The sequence below is a fragment of the Acipenser ruthenus genome, chromosome 6 (assembly GCF_902713425.1).
Source record: "Acipenser ruthenus chromosome 6, fAciRut3.2 maternal haplotype, whole genome shotgun sequence".
Classification (NCBI taxonomy): domain Eukaryota; kingdom Metazoa; phylum Chordata; class Actinopteri; order Acipenseriformes; family Acipenseridae; genus Acipenser; species Acipenser ruthenus.
Genome location: NC_081194.1, coordinates 76,477,449 through 76,501,986, shown reverse-complemented (window position 1 = coordinate 76,501,986; position 24,538 = coordinate 76,477,449). Strand labels below are relative to the sequence as shown.

At 39.7% G+C, this 24,538-nt stretch overlaps 1 protein-coding gene across 1 annotated transcript in view; it reads left to right on the top strand.

The window, feature by feature from the left end:
* The window catches only part of cdk19 (cyclin dependent kinase 19), a 90,746-nt gene that overhangs the window by 34,679 nt on the left and 31,529 nt on the right, over positions 1 to 24,538 (top strand). The window contains exons 3-4 of the mRNA XM_034017742.3: positions 22,238 to 22,348; positions 23,101 to 23,241. Of these exons, the coding sequence (XP_033873633.1) occupies positions 22,238 to 22,348; positions 23,101 to 23,241 (252 nt within the window). The remainder of the gene's footprint in view (positions 1 to 22,237; positions 22,349 to 23,100; positions 23,242 to 24,538) is intronic.

Genomic DNA, 24,538 nt, shown 5'->3' with positions numbered 1-24,538 from the left:
TCAGCCCTGCTGGAAAACAATAGAGGTTTAATATAGAGGTAAAAGTGGCAGTCTTTAGAAAATATTTGTTTAATTAAAATTGACCCTTAAATCAGTGGTATTCAAAATATCACCTGCAGTACATTCTGGAACATGTATGTATACATAATAAAACTGTAGTAGCAGGTTAATTGTTCACTAATCACGCAACATACAGGTTTAGTTTGAAAAAGTAGTTTCTTGCATAACGAAGATGGAACATCCCTGTCTGTCCAGCTCAGTACAGTAGAATGGTTTGTGGTTTCGGACAAGTCCTGTTCCACCCTTCAGCAGTATTATGCAAAGCACACTCATTGCTTTACTTGGCTTCATTTGGTGTTTTTTTACTTGCTCTCATTACCATATATTTTACACTGGATGCTCTCTACTATTAATCTTTTAGTGTTCCATATACAGTGGTGGCAACAATTATTCAAACAGTTGTGTTGGAAAACATGGTGTTTGTAAACCTTCGTTATGGATGGTTGCAGTGAATACGAGTACAGGATACAGTATGCAATAAGGCAGGGGTACTCAATTACATTCACTGGCATGCCAGATAAGGCAATGTCCAAACCTTGGGGGGCCACTGGGGGCCACAGGGCGCTCAACATGTGAGTACTGGTGGGGGGGTCGTTTCAAATGGTCATGAAAAGCTGACTATCGAATCATACTTTACATACAGTAACAGAACTTTGCAACACCAATCAACTAATACATGTCAGAAATAACTGCTTACAATGGTACAATGTCTGATTGCCATTTAATAATAAAAAATAGAAAGCAAATATATTTTTTCCTGATATTTTTATGACAATATTCAAACGACATCTTGCAAACAATTATACAAATCCCACTGTAATGCTATTAAAACAGCATATTATTCATTTTAATTTTATTAAAACTAGAAAATGTTCTGAAAATGACTGCGCAGCTAGCATTCAAGTTCACAAATGAAAGCACATCAATTAGCGATCGCTTTATTTATGTTGTATAAGCATTTTATTAAGCGCCTGATTAAAAGTGTAGCACTGTGTCTAAATATGCATTTTCTAACTCCAATGTGTTTTAATGTAAATGAAAAGTTTCTAAATTAAATAAGTAGCATGACAGTAAACAGAGGGAAAATAAACTTAAGTGCTTATCCAACGTGCCAACTTTGGGAGGCGTGCCGTAGGTACATTTCTTACTGGTGCCCGCTTTGCTATTTTCTCCTAAAATACTTTGTTTATCATACGAAAAATAAAGAAAATATAGACATATGCACTTAAGTTTTTCATGTATTTCTAAAAAAAAAAAGCCTATGTAAAACTGTAATATTCCAGAATAGGGTGTTGAAGGCTTTATTTTGCTCCACTGAATTAACTATAAAAGCAGTGGATGTCAGAACTTAAAATTATACATTTTTTCATGTGTGTATTTCAGGCAGAAACAGTACATAAGTAGACATCGCTTTTTTTTCTTTTTGTCCCTGCCATTGTAGTTTCTAAGCAATAATCAAAGTGGCAAATGACACATTTTCATAAAGCAATAGAGTTACTGAGGTGTTTTTTTTTAAGCTGTGCACACAAGTGAAAACTGTCAAACTGAACTCGAATAAACTTTTCAAGAAATAAATGTGGAAAAGGGGGGCGTTGCACAAAGAAAAAAAACACCAAAACTCTCTTCAGAACAAAAAATAGGATCATAACAAAACGTTGATCACTATACATAATTGGGATGGGACGGTATACAATTTGCACGGTATGATAACTGATATATATATCGTGGTAACCTTAATATCACGGTATACATTACATCATGCAAGTTATAAAATAGAGGCTTAAAAAATGAAGAAAGACTAATGCAAACCACTTAAATTACTGTAATTCACAAAAATGAAACCAACAAATCACACTTCTTTTCACGGAATGATTTAAACATTTGGTATTTAGTATTTTACTAAAACAATCAAAATAATAATAATAAAAAAAACTAAAGTTGTAGACTCTGTTATACTACAACAGTATTAAGAGCTATTATTTGCTCAAAATGACGTGGTGCTGCAGTTTGTTAAAACATTTTAATATATTAAATTAAATTAAATAAAATAAATAAATAAATACTTTGTTTAGCGGATGGTAAACAGAATTGGGAAATGATCGGTCTTATTGCTTAAAACACAAGCATGTACCACAGGTTATTATTTAAGAGCAGAGATGAGTTGTTTATTTTTTCAACCGGATAAATAAAATATGTATAGCAACACCATTAAAAATGTGTTTTAATACTAAAATGTGTTATTGGATTTATAGCTACATGTCATGACATTGCACAAGTAAGCTTCGAATGATTATTACACATGGAGTTTGTAAAAAAATATATATATTTCTTCACTTACCTAAGAAAATTGGAATACTGTTATAACTTGTTTAAACAAAACTATGTTGATAATAAGTAGGCTATCCTGCTGCAGTTGCAGGTCTGTGCTCCTTTTAATAGAGACATTGGTCGTGTTTTTGTAGTTCAGATTGCCAAAGTGCTGCACAGAATCGCGGAGATGCGCTGTGTGACATCACTCAACTCCACCCACAGAAATCTGTGCAGATTCTGCACGTGTTACTGCGGGAGGCTGGCTGCAGCTGTGAACCACAGAGATGATGCAAAGATCACAAGTGATCTACTAATTGTAATGCAAATAACCACTAAAACTACTGCTGCCCCCATGTTAGCGGTGGCGAACAACATCTTATCATTATACAATGAACCGTGAATAGCCTTGTCAATGGTTTATTAAATAAATAAATCAATTATTTAAACAAACAGTGTACTCAATACATGATAATAAGTGATGTATAATGTTACAATAAAGTTAATGTTAATCAATTACATCAAACTGACTCTGATATCCAGACAATGTAGCACGTTGAAAATGTGTGCTATGCTGCAGGTTTGGAGAAGGCGTTTCTCTAAAAGCTGCGTGTGACGTCAGAAAAACACCAGCCAAGAGCAGCCGGCGCAGCCAGCTCTGGGTAACAGAACGCAGCCATTGAAACGTGTATTCTGTGTTTTTGACGGTTTCCTTCAAAACCATTATCAAAATACAGTATCAGTTCACAAAAAGATCTTCCTCTGACACTTTGCTAAGGCTGCAAGTACCATCGCTTGATTAGAAGCAGCATGTCTGCAGTTGAAGCATGCGCTAACCGTTGTATAAAGTAATTACGATAATTGCGGTGTAGAATAAAAGGAACGGCATTAATACCGCAATGTACCTAAACCGGTATACCGACCCATCTCTAATATGTAACATTTACCTTGTCTGGAAAGTGTGAAGCATTTTCGATGATGTGCATTACCTGCATCTGTATCCCCTGATTCTGACTCACTTGCCAAATCTCAAGCATCACTTTGTTGATGTTGTGTTAATACCACATATCACTTGCCATTTGAGACACAGATGTAGATTTATGCCTTCGAATTAATGTGCAGCAATGTTTGTAAGAATATTCAGATAGTTTCTCCGCACTAAAGAAAATCATATTGCTCCATACCGCTGTTTTCATATCGCACAACACTAAGCTAAATGGCCGGAGATTTGTGACACATGCCAAAATGAAATCTCATCAGAATGAAAGCTGGCCAATCCGCTGACTTGTTCCTGATTAGGTTGCCAAAAAAAAATACACGCTTGTTAGGGGACACAAATACCCTGTAGACAGCGGCGACATTACAATCTTGCGTATCAGCAATTTCAGCTTTTGTAATGAAGGACCGATGACGTGCGACGAGCCAAAAGGAAGGCTGTCGCGGGCTAGATTCAATTGAGGAACACTTTTTTTTCTTCATTGGTACAGTAGACTATTGGACTGACATGAAATTGCAATTAATTTACAGGAATATTTGCTGGCAGTTATTGCCTCATTTAACCGCCTCCCACATTAATTAGAAAATGATATTTGGACAGAGAGAGAGATTGCAAACCACATTTTTAAAGACACAACTACCTCAAGGACAGGTGGTATTTATGAAGAACATCTTGGTGTAACATTGCATATTTGCATATTTCTTTCTTTGCAAAGCAGCTGGCTATAGTAAGTGCTGTGCATGATGCAACCTCATCCTCTCAGGTGCAATCTCTGTTGCTGCTTGATTTGTAGCATGGTTCCTGGAACAGCAGTGACTACAAACAGATGCCTATTTTTAGAATAACATTGTCAACCAATGGCTGCATTCACAGCTTCCTAGCCTTCAGCTCTCCAGTCTCTAATGGGTTTTGCTTTGGGAGTAGTCAATACTCCCTTTTGCAAAACTGCAACCCAGCTAATTAAAGCACCTGATTACATCACTTTGATTTCCACCACCAGGGTTCTGGAATGCACGCTACATTACTGATATTCAGAGGCTGCAAGTCTGTTTCTCAATAAGGCATTGATGCAAAACAGCCTCGTTTCCCTCCAGGAGTGAATACCGCATTGATTTCTACATATATTAATTATTTATTACCCTCTGTCACATCATTAGAAGTAAACCAAGATTCAAAAACAACTGCAGATTATCGCAAGCATTATGTATGTGGTATATTATTTTTGTCGTTTTATTTTTCTGTTTTTGCAGTTTTACTCATACATTTTCATGTTGTTTGCAATAATCGTGGGTTTTCTGTTGCTCCAATAATGACATTTATTATACCCACCCTGGTGATGCAGTCTATATACCTTTATGTCGCACTTCAGAGTTTTACATACAGAAACCTCCTTGTTTAAATTGGGATGAAACTTGATAAGCACAAGGTATTGAGTGTATCAGAATCTGGGTGAAAGCATCTATCTTTGTCAAACATGCATTTCTATATGTGCACACAGTGGTTGTAGGTCATGGTGATGTAGATTTTTCACGTTCCTTATAGCTTTAGGTTTACAGCAGGGGATGATTCCTATTTCAATATAAATTGCATGAATCTGTGAACCTTCAACTATAACCCAGCCTGCTCTATGATACTGTACAAAGAGCAAAATGTTTTTTATTGGTTTATCATGGAGATTTTAATGGGGTTCCTATAGGTTTATCGTGTTACTTACTTACTATTCTAAATAAATGACACCTTTAAAACCTTTTATGAGAATGGTTCTTAATACCCGTTGTTTCATCATTTTATTATCTACTTGACTGTCCTATAATTTCCTCCAGAGTTTTTAACAAATGGCAGTTTTTAAAGTCCTCAATACTGACCCTTCAAGTCAGAAATCCCTTTTCTTGTGTCCTCCCATGTTATATTCTTCTCTCTCTCTCTCTCTCTCTCTCTCTCTCTCTCTCTCTCTGTGAGCTCCACAGAGACTGAATGCAGATGAGCCAGTACTGTGTGTCGAGAGAGAGTTGACCTTTTCTTGAGACTTTTTATGTCAGCCCTGTCTGCAGCAGCACTCGCCTGTCAGTTTATCAAGGGCTCGTTCCCCAGTTCCATTCTTCCCACTGTTGAGAGGCTTGGGGTTACATTTGCTTGGTGGTCCTGTCTGGCAGCTCTCAAATATGGTTTCTAACAATACATGTTATTTTTAGCTGTACTTTGTGTTCTATGTCTTTTTGGTAGCTGCTGTTTCCATGTATTCATTTGATTAATCTGGTGAAACAGCATAAAGGCACATTGGTGCTTTTATAAAAAACTCAAGAAAAAAACACACAATGCGCACGTAACTTTAAGGTGGAGCAGTGTTTTGTACCTAAACAACTAGGTTTCCCTTTCAAGAACAAAATGTAACCTTTATCGAATGGGTATTTACCTTCTAAAGACCCGAATCCTGAATATTGTATACCAAAGCTGCTCCTTTGAGCCTGTAACGCAGTTGTGATCCTGCCCCTGAGGGATCAAAAGGACTGTGCTTACAGATCTCTGCACCATTTTTCCTTTGAAGACTGACCTGACGGAGAGCCTTGTTCACATATGTACAATTGTTGCTTGTATCTGTATATATTTAGCATTGTAGGTGTTTTTACACATTTCTTATGTGATATTAAGTGAATCGCTGAAATTCATGCATAGCACCAGCTGGAGCTTATCATTTGTGTCGTTTTTGTTGCTTTTGCCAGTACGAGATGGTTATATATATTTTTATATATTTGTAATTGTTTAATAATTGTGTTCATCGCTGTCTTTGAGGAGGTGGGCGAACAGGAGTTGGTCTTTCCGTCTGAGGACTTGGAGTTGGACAGCACGTTCCCAGCAGTAAAGCTGTCCCTGTCGGCAGAGCTCATACCACTAATCAAGAGGGCCACTGCAGCCTTGCAAGTGCCCTGGCAATCCATTTTTGATGATGAGCCTACCGCCTCTCCCATATCCCCCCCCCCCCCTAGTTCACTCAGATTTTCTATATGAAATCCAGTCTTCTTGGGACCATCTGGCAACAGCTCCTGCTGTTTCCCGTACGATGGACACCCTAATAAGGTTCATGCTGCAGAAAAGCTGGGCCTGGCCCAATTTCCGCCGACTGAGGCTTCCATTGCTGCCTTGGTCCAGGTGCCTAATTTTGGAGCTATTATCCAAGGATGCTGCCTGCACTACAAGCAGTATTATTATTTGTTTATTTAGCAGATGCCTTTATCCAAGGCGACTTACAGAGACTAGGGTGTGTGAACTATGCATCAGCTGCAGAGTCACTTACAATTACATCTCATCCGAAAGACAGAGCACAAGGAGGTTAAGTGACTTGCTCAGGGTCACACAATGAGTCAGTGGCTGAGGTGGGATTTGAACCGGGGACCTCTTGGTTACAAGCCCTTTTCTTTAACCACTGGGCCACACAGCCTCCCTACCAGGTTTCTGAGGTGATCCTCAAAAGGGCTTAATCAGCCGGGGCGTTCAGCGCATGCCTGGGGAACTGTAACAGCATCTTGGTAGCCTGTAGCATTTTCTGCTGTCTCTCTCCACGGACCTTAGGCCTCACCACAACAGCTGGCTGAGCTGCGCCTGGTAAAAAAAAAAAAAAAACCTGCTCTGTGTGTCCAAACTCAACAGACAGGCTGTAGGCAGAAACCTGGCTGTGCTGGCAGCCATGGCTCCAGCCACTAATGAGCTGCTTCGCCTGCATCCCAAGCGACCACCTCCGGAACGTAAACCAGCAGCAAGCTGGCACCCTAAGGCCCGGCAGCCCAAAAAACTGGCACAGCCGGCTGCGCCCACTGCCAGAGACTATGCTTTGAACCGGCCCGTGAGGCCATAATAGCTTCCGCTGCCCTGTGTAAAGACAGAAGGTGCAGGCTAAGCCACAGGTGAAAAAGAAGCACAAGGAGTTTGCTGCTACAGGCCCAGGGCCCCTTCTCAGGGAGCCATCTGGACTATTGGAGTCAATGCACCATAGACATCTGAGTGCTTACTACAGTTCAGACCGGCTATTTGCTATGATTCAAGAACGGTCCCCCTCCCTTTTGGGGCGTGACTACAACATTGGTGACAGACCCACAAGACATCGCTGCTGTGTCTCAGGATGTGACAGCTCTGCTGCAAAAACAGGCAAAAAAAACATATGATAGACCCCCTTGTGTTGGAGGGAGGGTTCTACTCCAGGTACTTCCTAGCATTACTCAACCTCAGACAGGTCAACCTGTATCTCAGCCGAAGGCAAATCAAGATGTTAACAATGCAACGACTGTTAAAACCATACCCCCAGAGTACAGGAAGTACCTGCGTTTCGCCTTTCAGGGAGCCATGAACGAGTTTTGTGTCTTGCCATTTGTCCTCTCTAGCTACATGTGCTTTCTCGAAGTGCATGGAAGCACATTTGGGATAAGAGTCCTCTTATCTGGACAACTGGCTAATTGTACTTAGTCTCCAGGTCAGGCAGAGGCCGACATGGAACTTGTCACCGTCCGCCTTCAATGGTTGGGCCTTGTGAATCATGTGACGAGCCAGCTCACACCTTTCCAGACAGCTTCAAATCTCGGAGTGTGCTTGGACTCCGAGTCCGTGTTGGCCACTTTGTCGGACAGCAGAGCATGAAGTATAACCGCCTGTTTGGAGATCTTTCAGCTCAACAGAGTACTAATGGTAATGACATTCCAGATATTTTTGGGTCTGATGGCAGCAGCTTCCCAGACCCGTCCATTGGTTCTCCTGCATATGTGCCCTCTGCAGGCCTGTTTCAGTCGCAGGGTCTTCCAGCCCGCGCTGAACTGCGACCGCCTATTGACAGTGTCCAGCCTCAGTCTAACGGCACTCTCCTGGTGGAAACAACCGGCACATCTACGCCGAGGCGTATCGCTGGGCAGTGTCACCAGAAGGGAGGTCATCACCACAGATGCGTCCAGCCTAGGCTGGGGCACTGTGTGAAGTGGCCGAGGTGTGCAAGGTGTGTCCAACCCCCCATGTTTTAGAGCTGCAGGCAATTTACCTGGTCTTGCAGAAGTTTTTGCAGGAGGTTCAAGGGAGACATGTGCTTGTCCGCAAACCACCAAGGCGGCCTGCGGTCGCCCAGTCTCAATCGTGTGGCGCACACGCTTTTGCTGTGGGCACACGAGAACCTCTTCTTACTTCGGGCAGTGCATCTGCCCGGGGTAATGAAATGGGCTGTGGACCCCCCCTTTTCAGCTATTTCAGCTTGCCATGTCAATTTTTGAAAGGGGCTTGGTGGCTTCATCCACCTATGAAGGACATTGTTCCTCACTGGAGGTTAAACGCGGTTCTTAATGCACTCATGAAGCCTCCATTTGAACCCCTGCATTCATCTGAGCTGAAATTGCTATATTTTAAAGCGTCTTTCTTGCTTGCTATCCCCTCCGTAAAGCGGATGAGGCATTCTCTATTGCGAAAGTCTGCTTTATTTTTTACAGAGGCCAGGACAAAGGTCACGCTGTGTACCAATCCTGCCTTCTTGCCGAAGACTATCTCTGCTTTTACGTTAACCTGTCTGTGGAATTGGAGACTTTCAATCCACCTCCTTTCCAGTCTGACCGGGAGCGACGGCTCCATACGCTCTGCCCAGTTCAGGCCCTGGCATATTATGTTGACAGGATGAAAAATTGGAGGCAGTCCGAACAATTTTTTGTCTGCTATGGGGCGAACCCTGCCTAAGTGGATAGAAAACACGATCAGCACTGCCTATGAATTTCCCAGTCGACCCTTACAACAAAGGCATAGAGGTGAAAATGTTCCTTCTTTTTTTCCACCTGTTACTGGGGTTCCGAATGGTAACGCCTTTGGCTTAGCCTTGTAGAATTCCAATCGTCTGTAATCTTGCCCTTGTAACGGTTTTGGTACACTCACCCATTCGGTAATGGTTACATTTCATGCTTGAAAGGGAACGTTAGGGTATTATCATAACCCTGGTTCCCTGAAATAGAAATGTAACCATTAACCTTCAAGGTCGCTGCGTCCAGGTCGTTGAGGTCTGTGAGCGCAGTTTTCTTGATCCCTCGGGGGCAGGCTTACGACTGCGTCACAGGCTCAGAGGAGCAGCTTTGGTATACAATATTCAGGATTCGGGTCTGTGACAGGATTGCTAAGTGGTGGCGTCAGGCCAGGAAGAAAACAAACTCAAAAATACTTTGGTGCAAAGGCACTGCGGCGCCGTTTTTTTTTTTAACAAACAAAAATAAATAAAAAGTTTAATAAAAAAAAAAAAAAAGTTAAAACCAAGACTAATCACAAACACAAAAACAGCCAATACAGGTCAGGCTGGGCAAACGCTGTCGCTGATCCCCCCCCAGAGCAGGACGAACTGTCGGCTTATATGCAGGTGACCATCTCCCGATTAGAAACAAATTAATCACTTAATTCGGGAGATGGCCACCTTCCACACAAGGTTTTAAAGTAACTTTGCTGAGAGTGTGGATCTCACACTCGGAATGACAAAGCATTCTAAACATTGAAACCACAACAGGTTCTATGAAAACAGATTAAATATGTTTATATCATATTGCTGCCATTGGGTGACAATCTCATGCACTCTTGCTTCACAGGGTCTGACACAGTAAGGAGTTATATTCTTAACTTTATCAGAGGTAGCCCTCGAACACTTATACACATACAGTATATTATAATGGCAGTTTTTAAAAAAAAACAAATGCTGTGAACCCCATGGTTTTATTGCTGTAAAATGTAAATGGCAAGTAGTGTCTGTGGTTGGCGTTAGTAAGAAGACATTGGTAACCCTTAAAATCATGTGATCGTTGTGCATCCTGCAGAGTGGACTTCTACTCAGAGCATTGTTTGTTTAGATTTCCATTTTCATTGCATATGTGGTATTAATTTACCTATGCTTGAAACCAATGGGATGTGACCTGCAGAGCACGTAGCTAGACTTCCTCTGATCCAACTGGTTTCTGGCTGCACTGCCAGGTTTTGTCTGTGGAGACCAAGCTCCTGTATCATTCAGGATCCCTCCATAGGCTCACTGTGCACCTATTAGGAGAGTCTGCACTGTTTTTTCACTGTGACTTGAGTGTAGCCAATTGATCCTGGCACCACAGTCTTGTTTAACTTTCTGTGCAACAGGCATTAGGAATCCACCATACAAAGATCTGGATTGTAAGCCTCTGGTGTTCCCAATACAGTACCTACGCAGGAAGTGTAGAGGCTTCACCTGTGTGGAAATAAACGTTAGCAAATTAAAACTGGACGTGGTGACGTTTATTGCCCCTTATATTTCATATTTTATATTTCTCTTTTTTTATTCTAGTTTTTATTTTCAATAAACAAGCACACTTTTGTATGTCAAAAAGTTGTGATGAACAGGATTCAGTGTGTCAGGATATAACTTATTAATAGTAATTGTGCCATTGACAGCAAACATTTTTGAGAGAAATAAAATCAGGGGGGTCTCCAGTCCTGGTCCTGCAGGGCCGGTGTCCCTCCTGGTTTTTGTACAACATAATAACTGTACCCTAAATTAATTAATTGGAACTGTACCTTAAATTAATTAATTGAAACAATTATGGTAACGTCTTCATTAATTGTGTTTGCTTTTTTGGCTGAAGAGATATTATCAGCTCATCATCTAACTAGAGAATCTGCCAGGCAATTCAATCATATTATATCTGGGATAGTTGCAAAAGAAGATGCAACAGATGATTTAAAATGTGTTCGTGTTGACTCAAAACTTTATTTAAGCACTCTACGATTTGACTGGCGAAAGATAGCATTGGTTTGTTGGAGTTCACAGAGAAAACTTTTATGTAGCTTGGTAAGGAGCTGTGTATGAAGCGTTGTTGTGCAGGGAATTCTTAGACTAGTTTAACATTTCACTTGTTTCTCAGAGCATTAGGAGGCTTCCAATGTTATGGCAATGTTTAGGAAAGTTTTGATAGAGACTGACTTGTACATAGCTTGTCTGTCTGTGGTACATGGTTAAAAATCTGTGGATCCCTGTAAATGTTTAAAACAATTTGTGTGAACCGTCATTTTCAATTAAAAAAAATTACTTTACGTAGTATTGGTTTTTTACTTTTGTGATTCAGATTTCACACTTCATTTACAGTGTTTCAGTACGGGAGTGTTTTGTAAAGTGCAATGTGTTAAGTGTAGACACTGAACAATGACACTAAATGAAATCATTTACAATTCAATGCAAGATCCACTTTTTTTCCCCACATCTGTTTTGTCATGTTTCTTGTGTTTAAAACTTGAAAATGTCTAAAATATGTATTTGTCAACTCCCGTGAGGGGTTCCAGCATAACATATGTATTTGTCATTAATGGACAATAGCTTTTGTTTTGTTTATTTTGAATTTTTGGTATTTTGGGAAAATCAACACAATTAATATTGTTCTGTGTTTCCTTCAATTGAAAGAATTGTAAGATTGAAATTCATACCAAAGACTGGGAATACAGCAATGCCTTAAAGGGTATATAAAGTTTATATACTGCATAAAAATCTTTGTTTCAGGCAATGAAAGAAATATTGAGCACAGCTAGCCGAGTTAACATATATTAGCTGAGCTTACCTTGCTTTGTTACAGTTTAACTGGGTAATTGTAAAATCTTGATGCTTTATACAGTTTTTACAGTATTTATAAAGTGGTGGCCATGTATAGTGTACAGTTTCATATGCATTATAAGATGCATTCAGATAAATTCCCACAGATTGTATTTTACAATCGCTAACACAAGCAAATACATATTTGTGGGTTCTGGGCATCATGACACAAGTCTCTGATTCTATACAGATTCCTTATTTGGACATTTCTGGCAGGGAGAAGCAGGGCGCTTTACATGTTTTAACTTTGTTTACAGAACTAGCAAAGTTAATTATCTCCCAGCTCGAATACCTAGAAGGAATTCTAGAATGCAGTGAACTTTGTTTCTAAGGCCTGCTTCTGTGTAATTCAGCACTACCAATTTCTAGAAGCTTCTCTATTTACATTTATCAGTGTATTCATAGTCTCTATCATTTACTGTAATAAGGTGAATATTGTATCCAAATATGTATGTGCTTGCTTTCAGTAAAATATCATGCTGACACAAACCCAAGTATTGAAATTGATCTTTTGAATCCCCATTCAATTACCATTCTGTGCAGGTCCAAAACAAAAAACAAAAAACCTAATAGAGATCAGTTGCTGTGTTGCGACACCCAGCCCATGCACACGGTTACAAATGTCTGTGGTCTAATACAGTAGTGGAATTGTATTAGGGAAACAAAGAGCTCCTTTTAGATCCCTTAAAACGGCGTTGTTGTAATTTCAAAGTCCTTATCTGAACCTTTTATTTGAGAAAGCAATTTCAGTGTGGCGATTTCACTGGATCACGCTATTTTTATTGTATCCCTTTAGTTTGTGTTTTGCTCATTGCACGAACAGAACACTTTAGAACTAACCTGCTTTACCATTGTTTTTAAAGATAATGGTTTGTATGATGGGGTGAAAAATGCAATCAAATATTAAGGTTGCTTAGCAGCAGAACACTAACAAGGTGCTGCAATAAGTACAATTCTAACTGCATTCAGACAAAGCGTATCCTCCACAGCTATGTGCTGCATGTTGAATGTGAAACTTGAACTGGAAAAGTAACTAGATAACAATATGTTTCATTTTAAGAAAACCACATCACGCTGATAGTATGACAAACATTTACTTTTAAAGTTGTAATACTGTATTTCAAGTGCTGCTAGCAAATGATTGAGAAATATGGAGCAAACTGGTTTAAAATCTGTGAAAATCCTGGATGAAAGCAGGACCAGTCTGGAGCTGAAAATGTAGGTAAAGTTGTCACCTGTAAATTATGGGTGTTGTTTCACCCACACTTTTAAAGATATAGTTTTGGCCCAAAATGCAAAGTGGGAGAACATCAATAACTTTTGTTCCAATTGATGCTGCTTGTGATTTATATCCAGTAAGCTTGCATTGCAGCAGCACCTTATTGCTGCCTGTTAAAAGAACTGCAGCTGATTTAGACAAAACAAAGCTTTATTTAACAGTCACCGTTCCAAGCAGGTTATCAGTCACAGACACATTTTACTACTTTAATACTACTACTACTAATCAAACTAAAAATATTAAATAATAATAATATGAACTTACGCTTGTCAAGTGCCCCCGGAGATTGGTTGTGCCTCCATGATGCATCAACAGTCGCTTACACACATAGCTGACACGGTACAACTCTTTGCTGTCGAGATGGCAAATGAAGACATTAAAGTTCTGCCACTGGATAACATGAGTTGGAGAGGTGAGGCCGGTGCTCAGTTTTCAAAATTAAAATTATTGTTAGTGTTTCATACTTGTACTACTGTAGCACTTCTCTTACAATGTCTTGTACACTAGGTAGTCAGTACAAATTTTACTGAAGCATACAACCGCTGTCCGCTATAGGTAACCCACCCTCCCGCCCCCCAGTGCTTTGGCATAATATACCCTGCTCTAATGCACGCAAGCGGCGCCATATAGAGTTGCTACGTATAACAAGTTGGTAGTGGATTTTAAAACAACAACTTTTGTTTTAGTACTATGCATTATATAAATCAAAAGATCGAATTTTGCATGTGAGTGACATTTTAATGTGTGATTTATAGAATTCACGCATTGACAAAAAAAGAAAAAAAACATACAGTGCATGAATGCCACCTGACGAACCTTTGAACGCAGCCCTAAAATCTAGTTTGTTTCTATGGAATAATATTTACTATAAACAAAGGAGTGGTCCAATGTGTTTATTGAATAAAACACTGTTGCAGTTTTGAGTATGCTATGTTTGTACTTATACATGGCTGAGTGGACCTGCCTGCTTACAGGTTCCATGATTTTTCTTGTAAGAGTATGTGTATACCTCTTTGCTAGCAAACCCATTACTGGATATGAAATGGATAATGAGATTCTTACCAGCGGAAAGCCAAGGCACAGAGATCCTTTTAGGCTAACAGAAAACCATGCATGGGCATCCACCTGCTTAGGGCTGGTTACTGCAACCGCAGGCATTTTCATGGAAATTTGACCCCTGTCTGACCTCACAGAGAGCTTGATCAAAGGGCCTGTTTCTAGCTCAGCATTGAAGGAACACTTGGATCACTGCCAAACTGTGCAGAATGGAGATTATATGCATAGTTTCCACAGTGCAATGCAGACTCTTGTCTACTGCAGGTGGAACATCTGGCGCCCAACTAACCCATTCCAATATTACTGTATATCGAGTGAAACATAGAAACTAAAGGGGTTGATCAACCTAGACTATAATCTGCCATGATGAGCGTTTTACAGCACAGGTGAACCCGCTCCCCCCCGGTGAATCTCCAATGCTCTAATAAAATCCAACTGTTGCTTATTACGACGGGGTATAGGTTGATTAAATCTCCCCCTAAGTCAAGTAGTGAAATTCGTCACATTGGAGTGCAGCTGTTCTGAAATAACAGCCTCATGATCGGAAATGAATATCATTGCTCTCAGGTTGAAATGCTGTCATCATTATAAAACGGCATCACTTACAGCTCAGCTCCTGCCTGGAAGTGTCTGGAGAAATGATTTGACAAACCTGGTGAAGGGATTCTGTGTAACAGATGCCAAGGTGAGAATGCCACTAGCAGGGAGACTTTGGTGAAATCTGGACTGTAATATGTTCATTTATCTGACACATTACTCAAATGTAACTTTTCCGCAGTTCTAACAGTATAGAACAACCTTGAGCAAGCTTTCCTCTTTGTGTTGTCTATGCTGTCTTTTCCAAAAGTAGTGTATTGGTTATCCTTGACTCAGCTGTGTTCTCAAGATTAATGCAGTACTTGTGCATAACGTCAACATTGAGTTTTCTAAATAAGGGAGCTTTTGTAAACTGAAATCTTAGTGCCTGAATTGTAGTGAGTACCTACATAAGACAAAAAGGCATACAACTATTCCACTTTATTGGTAGAATAATAGACTGTGATTTGGTCCTCCTTTTAATTGCTTTTAAAAAAGAAAAATATAAACAAAAACAACCACGGCATGCTTCACAATCAAGTTCTCGCTTGTCCCCTGTGGTTCTTATTGTACTGTTGTACGTGGCTGATTTGGCAGGAGCCAAAACTTTGTAAACAGGTCAATAAGTCCATCATACATTTAAAAAAAAAGCCAAAATACACAGCAACGTGGTATTGCAACGTTATTCATTACACTGCACATGTTATGAATTAACCTGAATTTGTAAAGCAATCGATGCTGATGCTGAAATTGTAATAGAATCGCCTTTCACTACTTGAGTGACTTTTACACTTTCCTGCAGAATACTTTGCAATGTGTGAGTCAGGAACATGGCCACTGCAGATTTGCTGAACTAGTCATAACAGAAAATAGGAGGCACTTTTTTGCACAGAGAATTGTGAGGGTTTGGAACCAACTCCCCAGTAATGTTGTTGAAGCTGACACCCTGGGATCCTTCAAGAAGCTGCTTGATGAGATTCTGGGATCAATAAGATACTAACAACTAAACGAGCAAGATGGGCTGAATGGCCTCCTCCCGTTTGTAAACTTTCTTATATTCTTATGTTCTTATAACATGTAAAGGTCTCTGCATATTTAACTTTCTTGATCACTGTTTTTCCTTTGGCATCAAAAGATGTTACAATTGAAGCGTTGGTTTTCTGAGCGTCACCCTTTCCATCCATTTATAAGTTACTCGGTAAAATTGGTACAAAAATACTCGCGACATAAGGGCGAAAAAATGGTTTTCCATCCACTTTTCTTAATTTGCACAATTTGGAAAAAGAAATCGAAGTACTATGGATATTTATACCAAAACAGTACCATGGAATGTGGTTGTCATAATGTAGAGCAGCGGTTCTCAAACATTTTGGGCTGCGCCCCCCCTTCCTCTTGTCTGTGGTACTTGCCGCCCCCCAAGATGGGCTAAATGACCTCCCCTCGTTTGTAAACTTTGTTCTTGTTTTTTAAATCCATTGATGGAAATGTCCAGTCTACTTTAAATGTTTTCAAGCAAATTGGCTTCATCACTGCAATTCTCATATCCACTGTGGTATCTGACACATTATTTCTCTTGTCCAGCGCTGCTTTAATCTGTTCTGTATACCAGTCTGACAGAGGGCGGGATCCCGACAAGTACTGTATGCAGCCCTACGATTGGTGGAAGTATTATTGGCGATCCAATTGTAGTGAAAAAATTAAGCTGACAAATGTTTTTTGATTCAAAAACACTTCATATACAAGAAAGGTATACCTCCAATACAATCATATAAGCACAAGATTTAAACTGACTTTAGATAAGGCCTCAGTACAGCTCAGTGCATATGTTTGTATTAGAAAGCACGTATATCCATGGAGTTAATTCTGAAGACATGAAAAGACTGACAAAACTTTACAATGTTTGGCATTTATACCTTTGTAAACAATTGTTGACTCCACTCCCATTTGTCTTACTTCTGTCCGATGATAGGGGTTTCCACTCTCATTGCACATTCCCGCTGCGGGGGAAAAGGGGGTGGGGGGGGGTTGCATACCACGTTGTACCAAGCAGGGCGCATCCATCTTGTCTTTCAGTTCCCCTCCCCCATCTCACACTATCCCTGCCTGCCTTTTGGCGTTTGGCTCAGACACCTGTGACTTTGAATCGTGTTAGACTATGCAAAACTGCACATAGCTGGTTTTGCTGATGTGAAATGAAAGAACTCAAAACTTACACAATACTATATAGAAACTTAACATAAAAACATATTAAAACAACTTAACTATAAAAGACACACCTACATATAATGTAAACTTATAATTAATAACATAATTAATACCTCATGCAGAAAGCCATCACTACAGTCCACCCTACAATCAAGTACAACCTAATCATTATGTATCTTATTAGTTATTCCTGAGCTTAATAAAGTTATTGAGCAAAATTTATGCTTTGTAATGAGTCAGAAACTGTTAGGCTCCCGAGTGGCGCATCCAGTAAAGGCACTCCGTGCGGAGTGCAGGATGTGCCCTATAGCCTGGAGATTGCAGGTTTGAATCCAGGCTATGTCTCAGCCGACCGTGACCGGGAGTTCCTAGGGGGCGGCGTACAATTGGCTGAGCGCTGCCCGGGTCGGGAGGGCTTAGGTCGGCAGGGGAATCCACGGCTCACCGCGCATCAGCGACCCCTGTGGCCGATAGGGCGCCTGTGGCTCTGCAGTGGAGCCGCCAGATCTGTGTTGTCCTCCGGCACTATAGGTCTGGTGGCATCGCTGTGGATCTGCAGTGCGAAAAATGACGGCTTGGCAGGAGCACTTTTCGGAGGACGCGTTTTCCAGCCGCCATTTCCTGAGTCGGCAGGGGGGTTGCGAGCTACAGATAATTGGGCATACTAAATTGGGGAGAAAACCGGGGTACAAAATTGGCGACGACTAAATTTATAAAAAAAAATTAAAAAAAGAAACTGTTGTATCCAAGAATTAATGAGGTTGCTATGGGATTTTTAATAACCTATTGCTTGCAGGATTTTGTTCCCCTGTTGAAGCCTCTTACCACTGGTCACCCTTGAAAATCAGGATCGGGATTCTCACTTGCTATGCAATCTAAGCTCCATTAATCCTTTCCTTGAAAGTGGGCTACCACTCCATCGGGTTGCGACTCACTACATGCTTTTTGCAATCGGATTTCTGCCGACCCTTTATTGGCAGTGAGCCTCTCTGGATCTCTCGCTTGTTCTTAGCTTTGGGGGGGGGGGGGGGGGGGGGGGGTATTCCTTCCCCCACCTCCGGATATTGGGGTGTGATGCTTTCCACCTACAGTCTGTTGAAACAGGATTTTCTAAATCATGTGCAATATTTCTATTTTGTCTGCCAATCATAGCTTAAGTGACGCTCTTTAATGTCGTGACCACAGCACTGTTTGATCACTACGGCATTGGATTAAGTCCATCAAATGATAGACAGTTATTAATTAACTGCAAACATTTCACATACTAGGTAAGTGGTTATGTTTGTATTAATTGGGGTGACTGCAGGACGTTGCCATACCACATGTGTATTGGTTTCATAACAGCATGCTTTGTGCACCATATCACTATCCTTTCTTTGTAACCACTGTGAGATTAAACATAACGTGTTAATACCATATTTACATTATTCTAAATGGTTTTACACTCTGGGTGCACATCATATGGCCCACGGGCCAGACACTGCCCGCTGACTGCTTTGTACGGCCCGTAAGGACTTTCATATTATAAATGAAAAACGGCCAGCGCCTTTAAGAAAATACACACTGTCAAAATAAATAAATAAATCTGAAGTTCTACGTCAGCCACCGCTCACTGGAAACAAGTAGCGTTCGAAAGAGATGCCTCAAAGTGTCTTGTATCACGTTGGCCAATATAATTACAGTATAACTTGACAGACAGGTGATTAAACTTTAGAAGTGCTTGGAATATACACAAGCCCAGCCCATTTGGGTGGGATTCTGTCATGTTAGCCAATAGTAATACAGTACAGTAGACCTTAGAAAGCATGACGTAAGGTTCAGAAACAGGCGCCAGCTAGATGCTAAACGGAAGACGGTGATTCACATTTATGGTTGTTGCTTTGCGATTATTTTCAAGGTAAAATATTTTTATACTTTCACTTAAACCCAGTGTTCATACGTGCCTCACTTGCCTTGAATGCGTCACAGTTGCCAAAGAATGCAATATACGGCGCCATTATGAGACAAAACATCCCAAATACAAAGAATTGCTGGGAGAAGCACGAACAAAAAAATTGGAGTCTCTCAAAATACAACTACTGGGGCAGCAAGGTGTTTTTGAACGGAAAAAGAAGGAATCTGAAGCTGCTACAATAGCAAGTTTCAACGTATCACAGCGAATTGCAAAATCATCACATCGCTTTACAGATGGGGAATTTGTAAAAGACTGCCTGATGCAAATATGTGATGCTGTTTGCAAAGAAAATAAAGATTCCTTTAAAAACGTTTATCTTTCCAGAATGACTATGCAGAAACGCATAGCAGACATAAAAAGCAAAAAGCAAATGCAAAAATATCGTGTATTTCTCTGCTGCTCTGGATGAAAGCAACGATGCCACTGATACAGCCCAACCTTTAATTTGTTCGTGGAGTGACAGAAACATTTGAAGTACACCAGGAGCTGGCATCTCTAGTTTCTCTGCATGGCAGAACCACTGGATCTGACATATTTAATGCTTTTAAGAACCCGGAACCTTCTAACTCCCCCCCAGGATACAGTCCTCGCCCCCTAGTTTGAGGACCGCTGATGTAGAGTATACTGTTTTGTGAATCTACACCAGCCAATGTCATGCATACATTATTTCAGGTTTTACCCATAAGATCACTTTTATCCAGTACTATACCTCTTTTATATATTCTGACATGGAAATTTAGCAAGGTCATGACTCTTAATACATATACTGTAATTTAATCAACTGCTGTATTTATAGTTGTCATTTCAATAATTGTGTGTTACAGTATTTGCAATACAGTATCTTGTTGTTTTTCAATTCTATATGTAACAGGGTGAAGGTACTAAAGCATGTCTGGCCTCCAGACCTATAGGTGGCGCTGATGCCAACTGTAGACTTTCCTCTCGGGGATAGTTGAGATAGCCCTTTAAGGCCAAACTGCCATAAACTTCCTGCCAAACATGAACTATTTTAGACGTGTAATGACTGCAGTATAACATACTGACCTTAAGGTTAGGGTTTCGGTGTTGGGAGAGGATTATTCATTGTTTTATTAATAATAATAATAATAATAATAATAATAATAATAATAATAATATGATGGCCAATCAGGATGCAGTGTCCTGACAGGAGAATTCTGTGTTAATTTTGTAAGGACAGCCAAGGAGGTACTGCTCGCTGGTCAGCCATGTTGGTAAGGGCACTCAATTTTTTGTTGTGAACTAGAATCGGCAATAAAAATTGCTCATGTATCTCCAGTCTATCGCAGTGATACCACTCTGGCATGTACAAAAATGCCTACACACAGAAACCCCAGAAGAATGTGCCTGTGACCATAGGGATTTCGCTGTGGAAGACAGGAAAGGAAAGAAGGTACAACATAAGTGTGCAAGTACTGTCGAGTTACTATACATATTTTGACAGAAAAAAAAACAAAAAACGCTCAAGCATTTTGGAAAGTAACCGAAAACACGGATTTTCATACAGTATGTCAAAAATGAAAGCCCCGAAAAAAAACGATTTACATAAAACTCAAATAGCTAAAATAAGCACCGAAAAGTACAATTAATAAAACCCGAAAAACAGAAGCCCTAAATATAAACCTGTATTTCTGGATTACAAACAACTATCTGAACTTTACTGCATCAGAAAGTTAGTACCACTGACGTAATGGTGAGTAAAGAAACATTTGCTGAAGTTGTCTTATCTGCTTTATATTGTAGCGATATTGTAGCAATCGACACACAGGCGGAGGGCGGGCACGAACCCGGGACCTCTCGCACTAAAGCATAGCACCGATAGCGCTGTACAAAAGAGCTGGCCTCTTTGCAAGGAGCATATATCCGTCTTATGTCTTCGTGTGTGATTACATCACCTACCAGCCCTGCTGCTGCCTACCCCCGTGCACGCTACAATATTATACAATAGTATCTTATCAATCCTTATGTCTATTGTACATTATTGTAATGTTAGTAATTTATCATCTTTGAAAAGATTTCACAGTGTCACTGTCAGTGGTCTGCTGTGAAATAACAGACAATCACTAAACTAATATAAACTAATTACAGAGTTTAGATACAGAAGCGTAGATTATTGGTAATCAAACATGTTACAATTTTGGAAATTACACTCCCCATGTAGTGTTGTCGATCCGCCACAGATTTTGGAGGGTTCCCACAACTCTATTTCTTGTCGATCCCCATTGCCTCTGTTGATCAGTGGGATCCCGCTGCCTCACTGGCGGTTCAAAAATGTAGGGTTGTGGCCCCTGTTCCCTAAAGTTAATTGGGTCTTCGACTTCATCTTCGATGTTTTCAGCGGCAGTTGCCATGTGTGTTTACCTTTTCGTATGTTATTCCAGCCAGCACGATTTTTGAGTAGGTGTGGCCATACACCACACAAAATCCATCATATTTTTGTTGTTTATTAATATTTTTTAACCACATAAAAACTATTTTATTTCTATTGATGAAATTTATACAGAAATTTTGTGTTTGACCTGCAAGATACACTTTAAATAGCTGAGAATTGTGCTGTTCCAGTAAGTGATTGCAATCAATCAGACCTTGACATTTCTTAATGGGTATTCAACAGATTATATATACTCAAGAGTTTAAACAGGTTCCCACACTAGAGTGGCAAAAAATGCCAGAAAAAGCAGACTTAATGTTATACTGTTAGTGTACATTACCCTTAATAAACTGCAGTTAAACTATAGGATGCAAAAATAACGCTGCCGTTCACAATGCCCTGCACGTGGCAGGTTCTGGTTTGAAGTACAGTAGCTACAGTATGTAATATAGAAGTCAGCCCCTTCAAAACCCAGTGGAGGATGTATGGTTTTGTTCTCCTGTTGTAACAACTAAATGAACTATCGATAGCGAGACAAGTGTTTGGTTTGCTGGTTTTAAACAGTATCATCTGAAAATACAAGATGCCGGGTTTGTTGTTGAATTAATGCTCAGTTTATGAGCATCCCCCCTCTGTCTAGTTTTATTATCATAGTGACATATATGCACGGTTTTACAGCCTGGTATGAATTTATAGTGAACATCAGAAGTCTTCCAAACACATTGCATTTTAAACTGCTGAGTTTTGGTGGCCCTGGTGCTTCCAGTTCTTCTGAGGAGTCTCTTTATCATTGCTGTCTCCGTCTTGTTTTTCAGCTCTTGAGAGAATTGAAGCACCCCAACGTGATTTCACTACAGAAAGTGTTCCTTTCTCACAGCGACAGGAAGGTCTGGCTCCTGTTTGATTATGCAGAACACGATTTATGGGTATGTGTTACAGTAGCATTACAGTTGTATTAACTTGGAAGAGGCACTAACAATTTTAATCAATTTAAATGTTCAATCATATGCTAGCTATGATGTATACAGTTATAATCCACAGCTCCAAATGTACTTATTATTATTATTATTATTATTATTATTATTATTATTATTATTATTAATTTCTTAGCAGACGCCCTTATCCAGGGCGACTTACAATTGTTACAAGATATCACATTATACATTATTTCATATTATACAGATATCACATTATTTTTACATACAATTACCCATTTATACAGTTGGGTTTTTACTGGAGCAATCTAGGTAAAGTACCTTGCTCAAGGGTACAACAGCAGTGTCCTCCACTGGGGATTGAACCCACAACCCTCCGGTCAAGAGTCCAGAGCCCTAACCACTACTCCACACTGCACATTTGTGTGCCCTGTTTTGTGATATCAATGCATTGTTACTGTCTCTCTTACTGCTGCATACATGCATATTGCATTTAAAAGCTGGCATGTGCATAATAGAAAATTAATATGGAAAATAATTACTAACAGTTATTGACAAGAATATGTGCTGGCAAGTTTGCCTAGTGTAAACCAAATGTTTTGGCAGATCTGTCCTGGTATAAATATCATTATATAATGTAATGCTTACGTATTATCTGACTAAACATGTGTTTATATTTTAATTGCCTTTCAATAGTTCCTTTCACATGGTTTTATCATGTGTCCATTTCTGTTGCTTTGCAGCATATTATAAAATTTCACCGTTCCTCGAAAGCCAATAAAAAACCAATGCAGTTGCCAAGAGGGATGGTCAAGTCACTGCTTTATCAGATTCTGGACGGGATTCATTACCTACATGCAAACTGGGTGCTTCACAGAGACCTTGTAAGTGCAGCTTTCCTACCCTCTCTGAGCACTCCTCCGATCCGAGGGGCTTACCTGACACAGGTGGTTCATTACAATGCTTTTAAATCAAATGTCCTCACATAATTGAATGAGGTCACCACTAGTGGTAAATTTAGAAATACTAAAAGAAACTGTGTACACTGAATGACAATGTTCTTAAGTACTTGTAATGAGTATAAAATATACAAGGGTATTGTTAAAGTATAAACATCTCTTAATGTTCTCCTGAGGTTCTCGTAATGCTCATTATGCACACATTAGAGATTAAACTGGCGTAAATGAACTGACGCAAGGTTCAGTTAAAGTTCTTTAAAAAATGTATAGGTAAGAGAAAGATGGGATTTCAGTGAAGTGAGAAAATAACAGCAAGAGAAGGGACAGGAGGGGGTGTTTTCTTAAGTGGGAATATTTTTTAGTATATACAGTAGGTGTTATTTGGTTTATTCTAAATGAGCTGTTTGTTAGCTGTGCTCTTTCCTTTATGTTGATGAGTTTTGGCCCAAGTATTTCTTGCCATTTCACATGACCTCCTTGACATCACTTCTGAACTTACTGCGCCATTCACCACCTCTACCGGCTCATATACTGCACACTGGAAAATCTCACAAATGTCACATTTTCTGCCAAAATAAAGCTTTTGTCAAATAACATCTTCTAACACAAAACTGCTATTTATTCCATACAGTTATCATGGTCGTAAATGCCAAATAAAATACTGGACCGATCTTGTTTTAAAGTGTTTTTTGTATTGCTTTGTTATTGTTTGCCTCGATTCATGTTTATGATGCTGTGCTGACAGTGCCTGTGTGTGATGCTGTATGTAAGTTACATTTTCCTATATAAAAAGTCTAATGCTTAATAAAAAGATGTATTGGCCACAGAAAATTTGTTGGCTGTCATTTCAGCAGTGACAGGCCTGTGCTTTTGAAAAGTACCAAAAAACTAAACATACAACTAATGTGAAAGATAACTGGTGTATTTCTACATTGTATGCAGTATTAGGGTTACATAATAATACACAGGTATTATAGTTGTTATAATTTATTACTAGTAACATTGAACTGGTAATTTTTTTTCCCTCAAAACCATTTTTTTTTAAATTAATAAAACTAAATACATTAATTTACGCTTTTGTATTCAAGCAGACAACTAAACAAAAAAAAAAAACCCTGAAATTTGCTGTTACTGGTTGGTGTTGTAATCATTATCCATACTTCAGCATGTGAACTCCAACCCCTCCATTATATTGTGATAACGATCAGAATGTGTTTTTTTT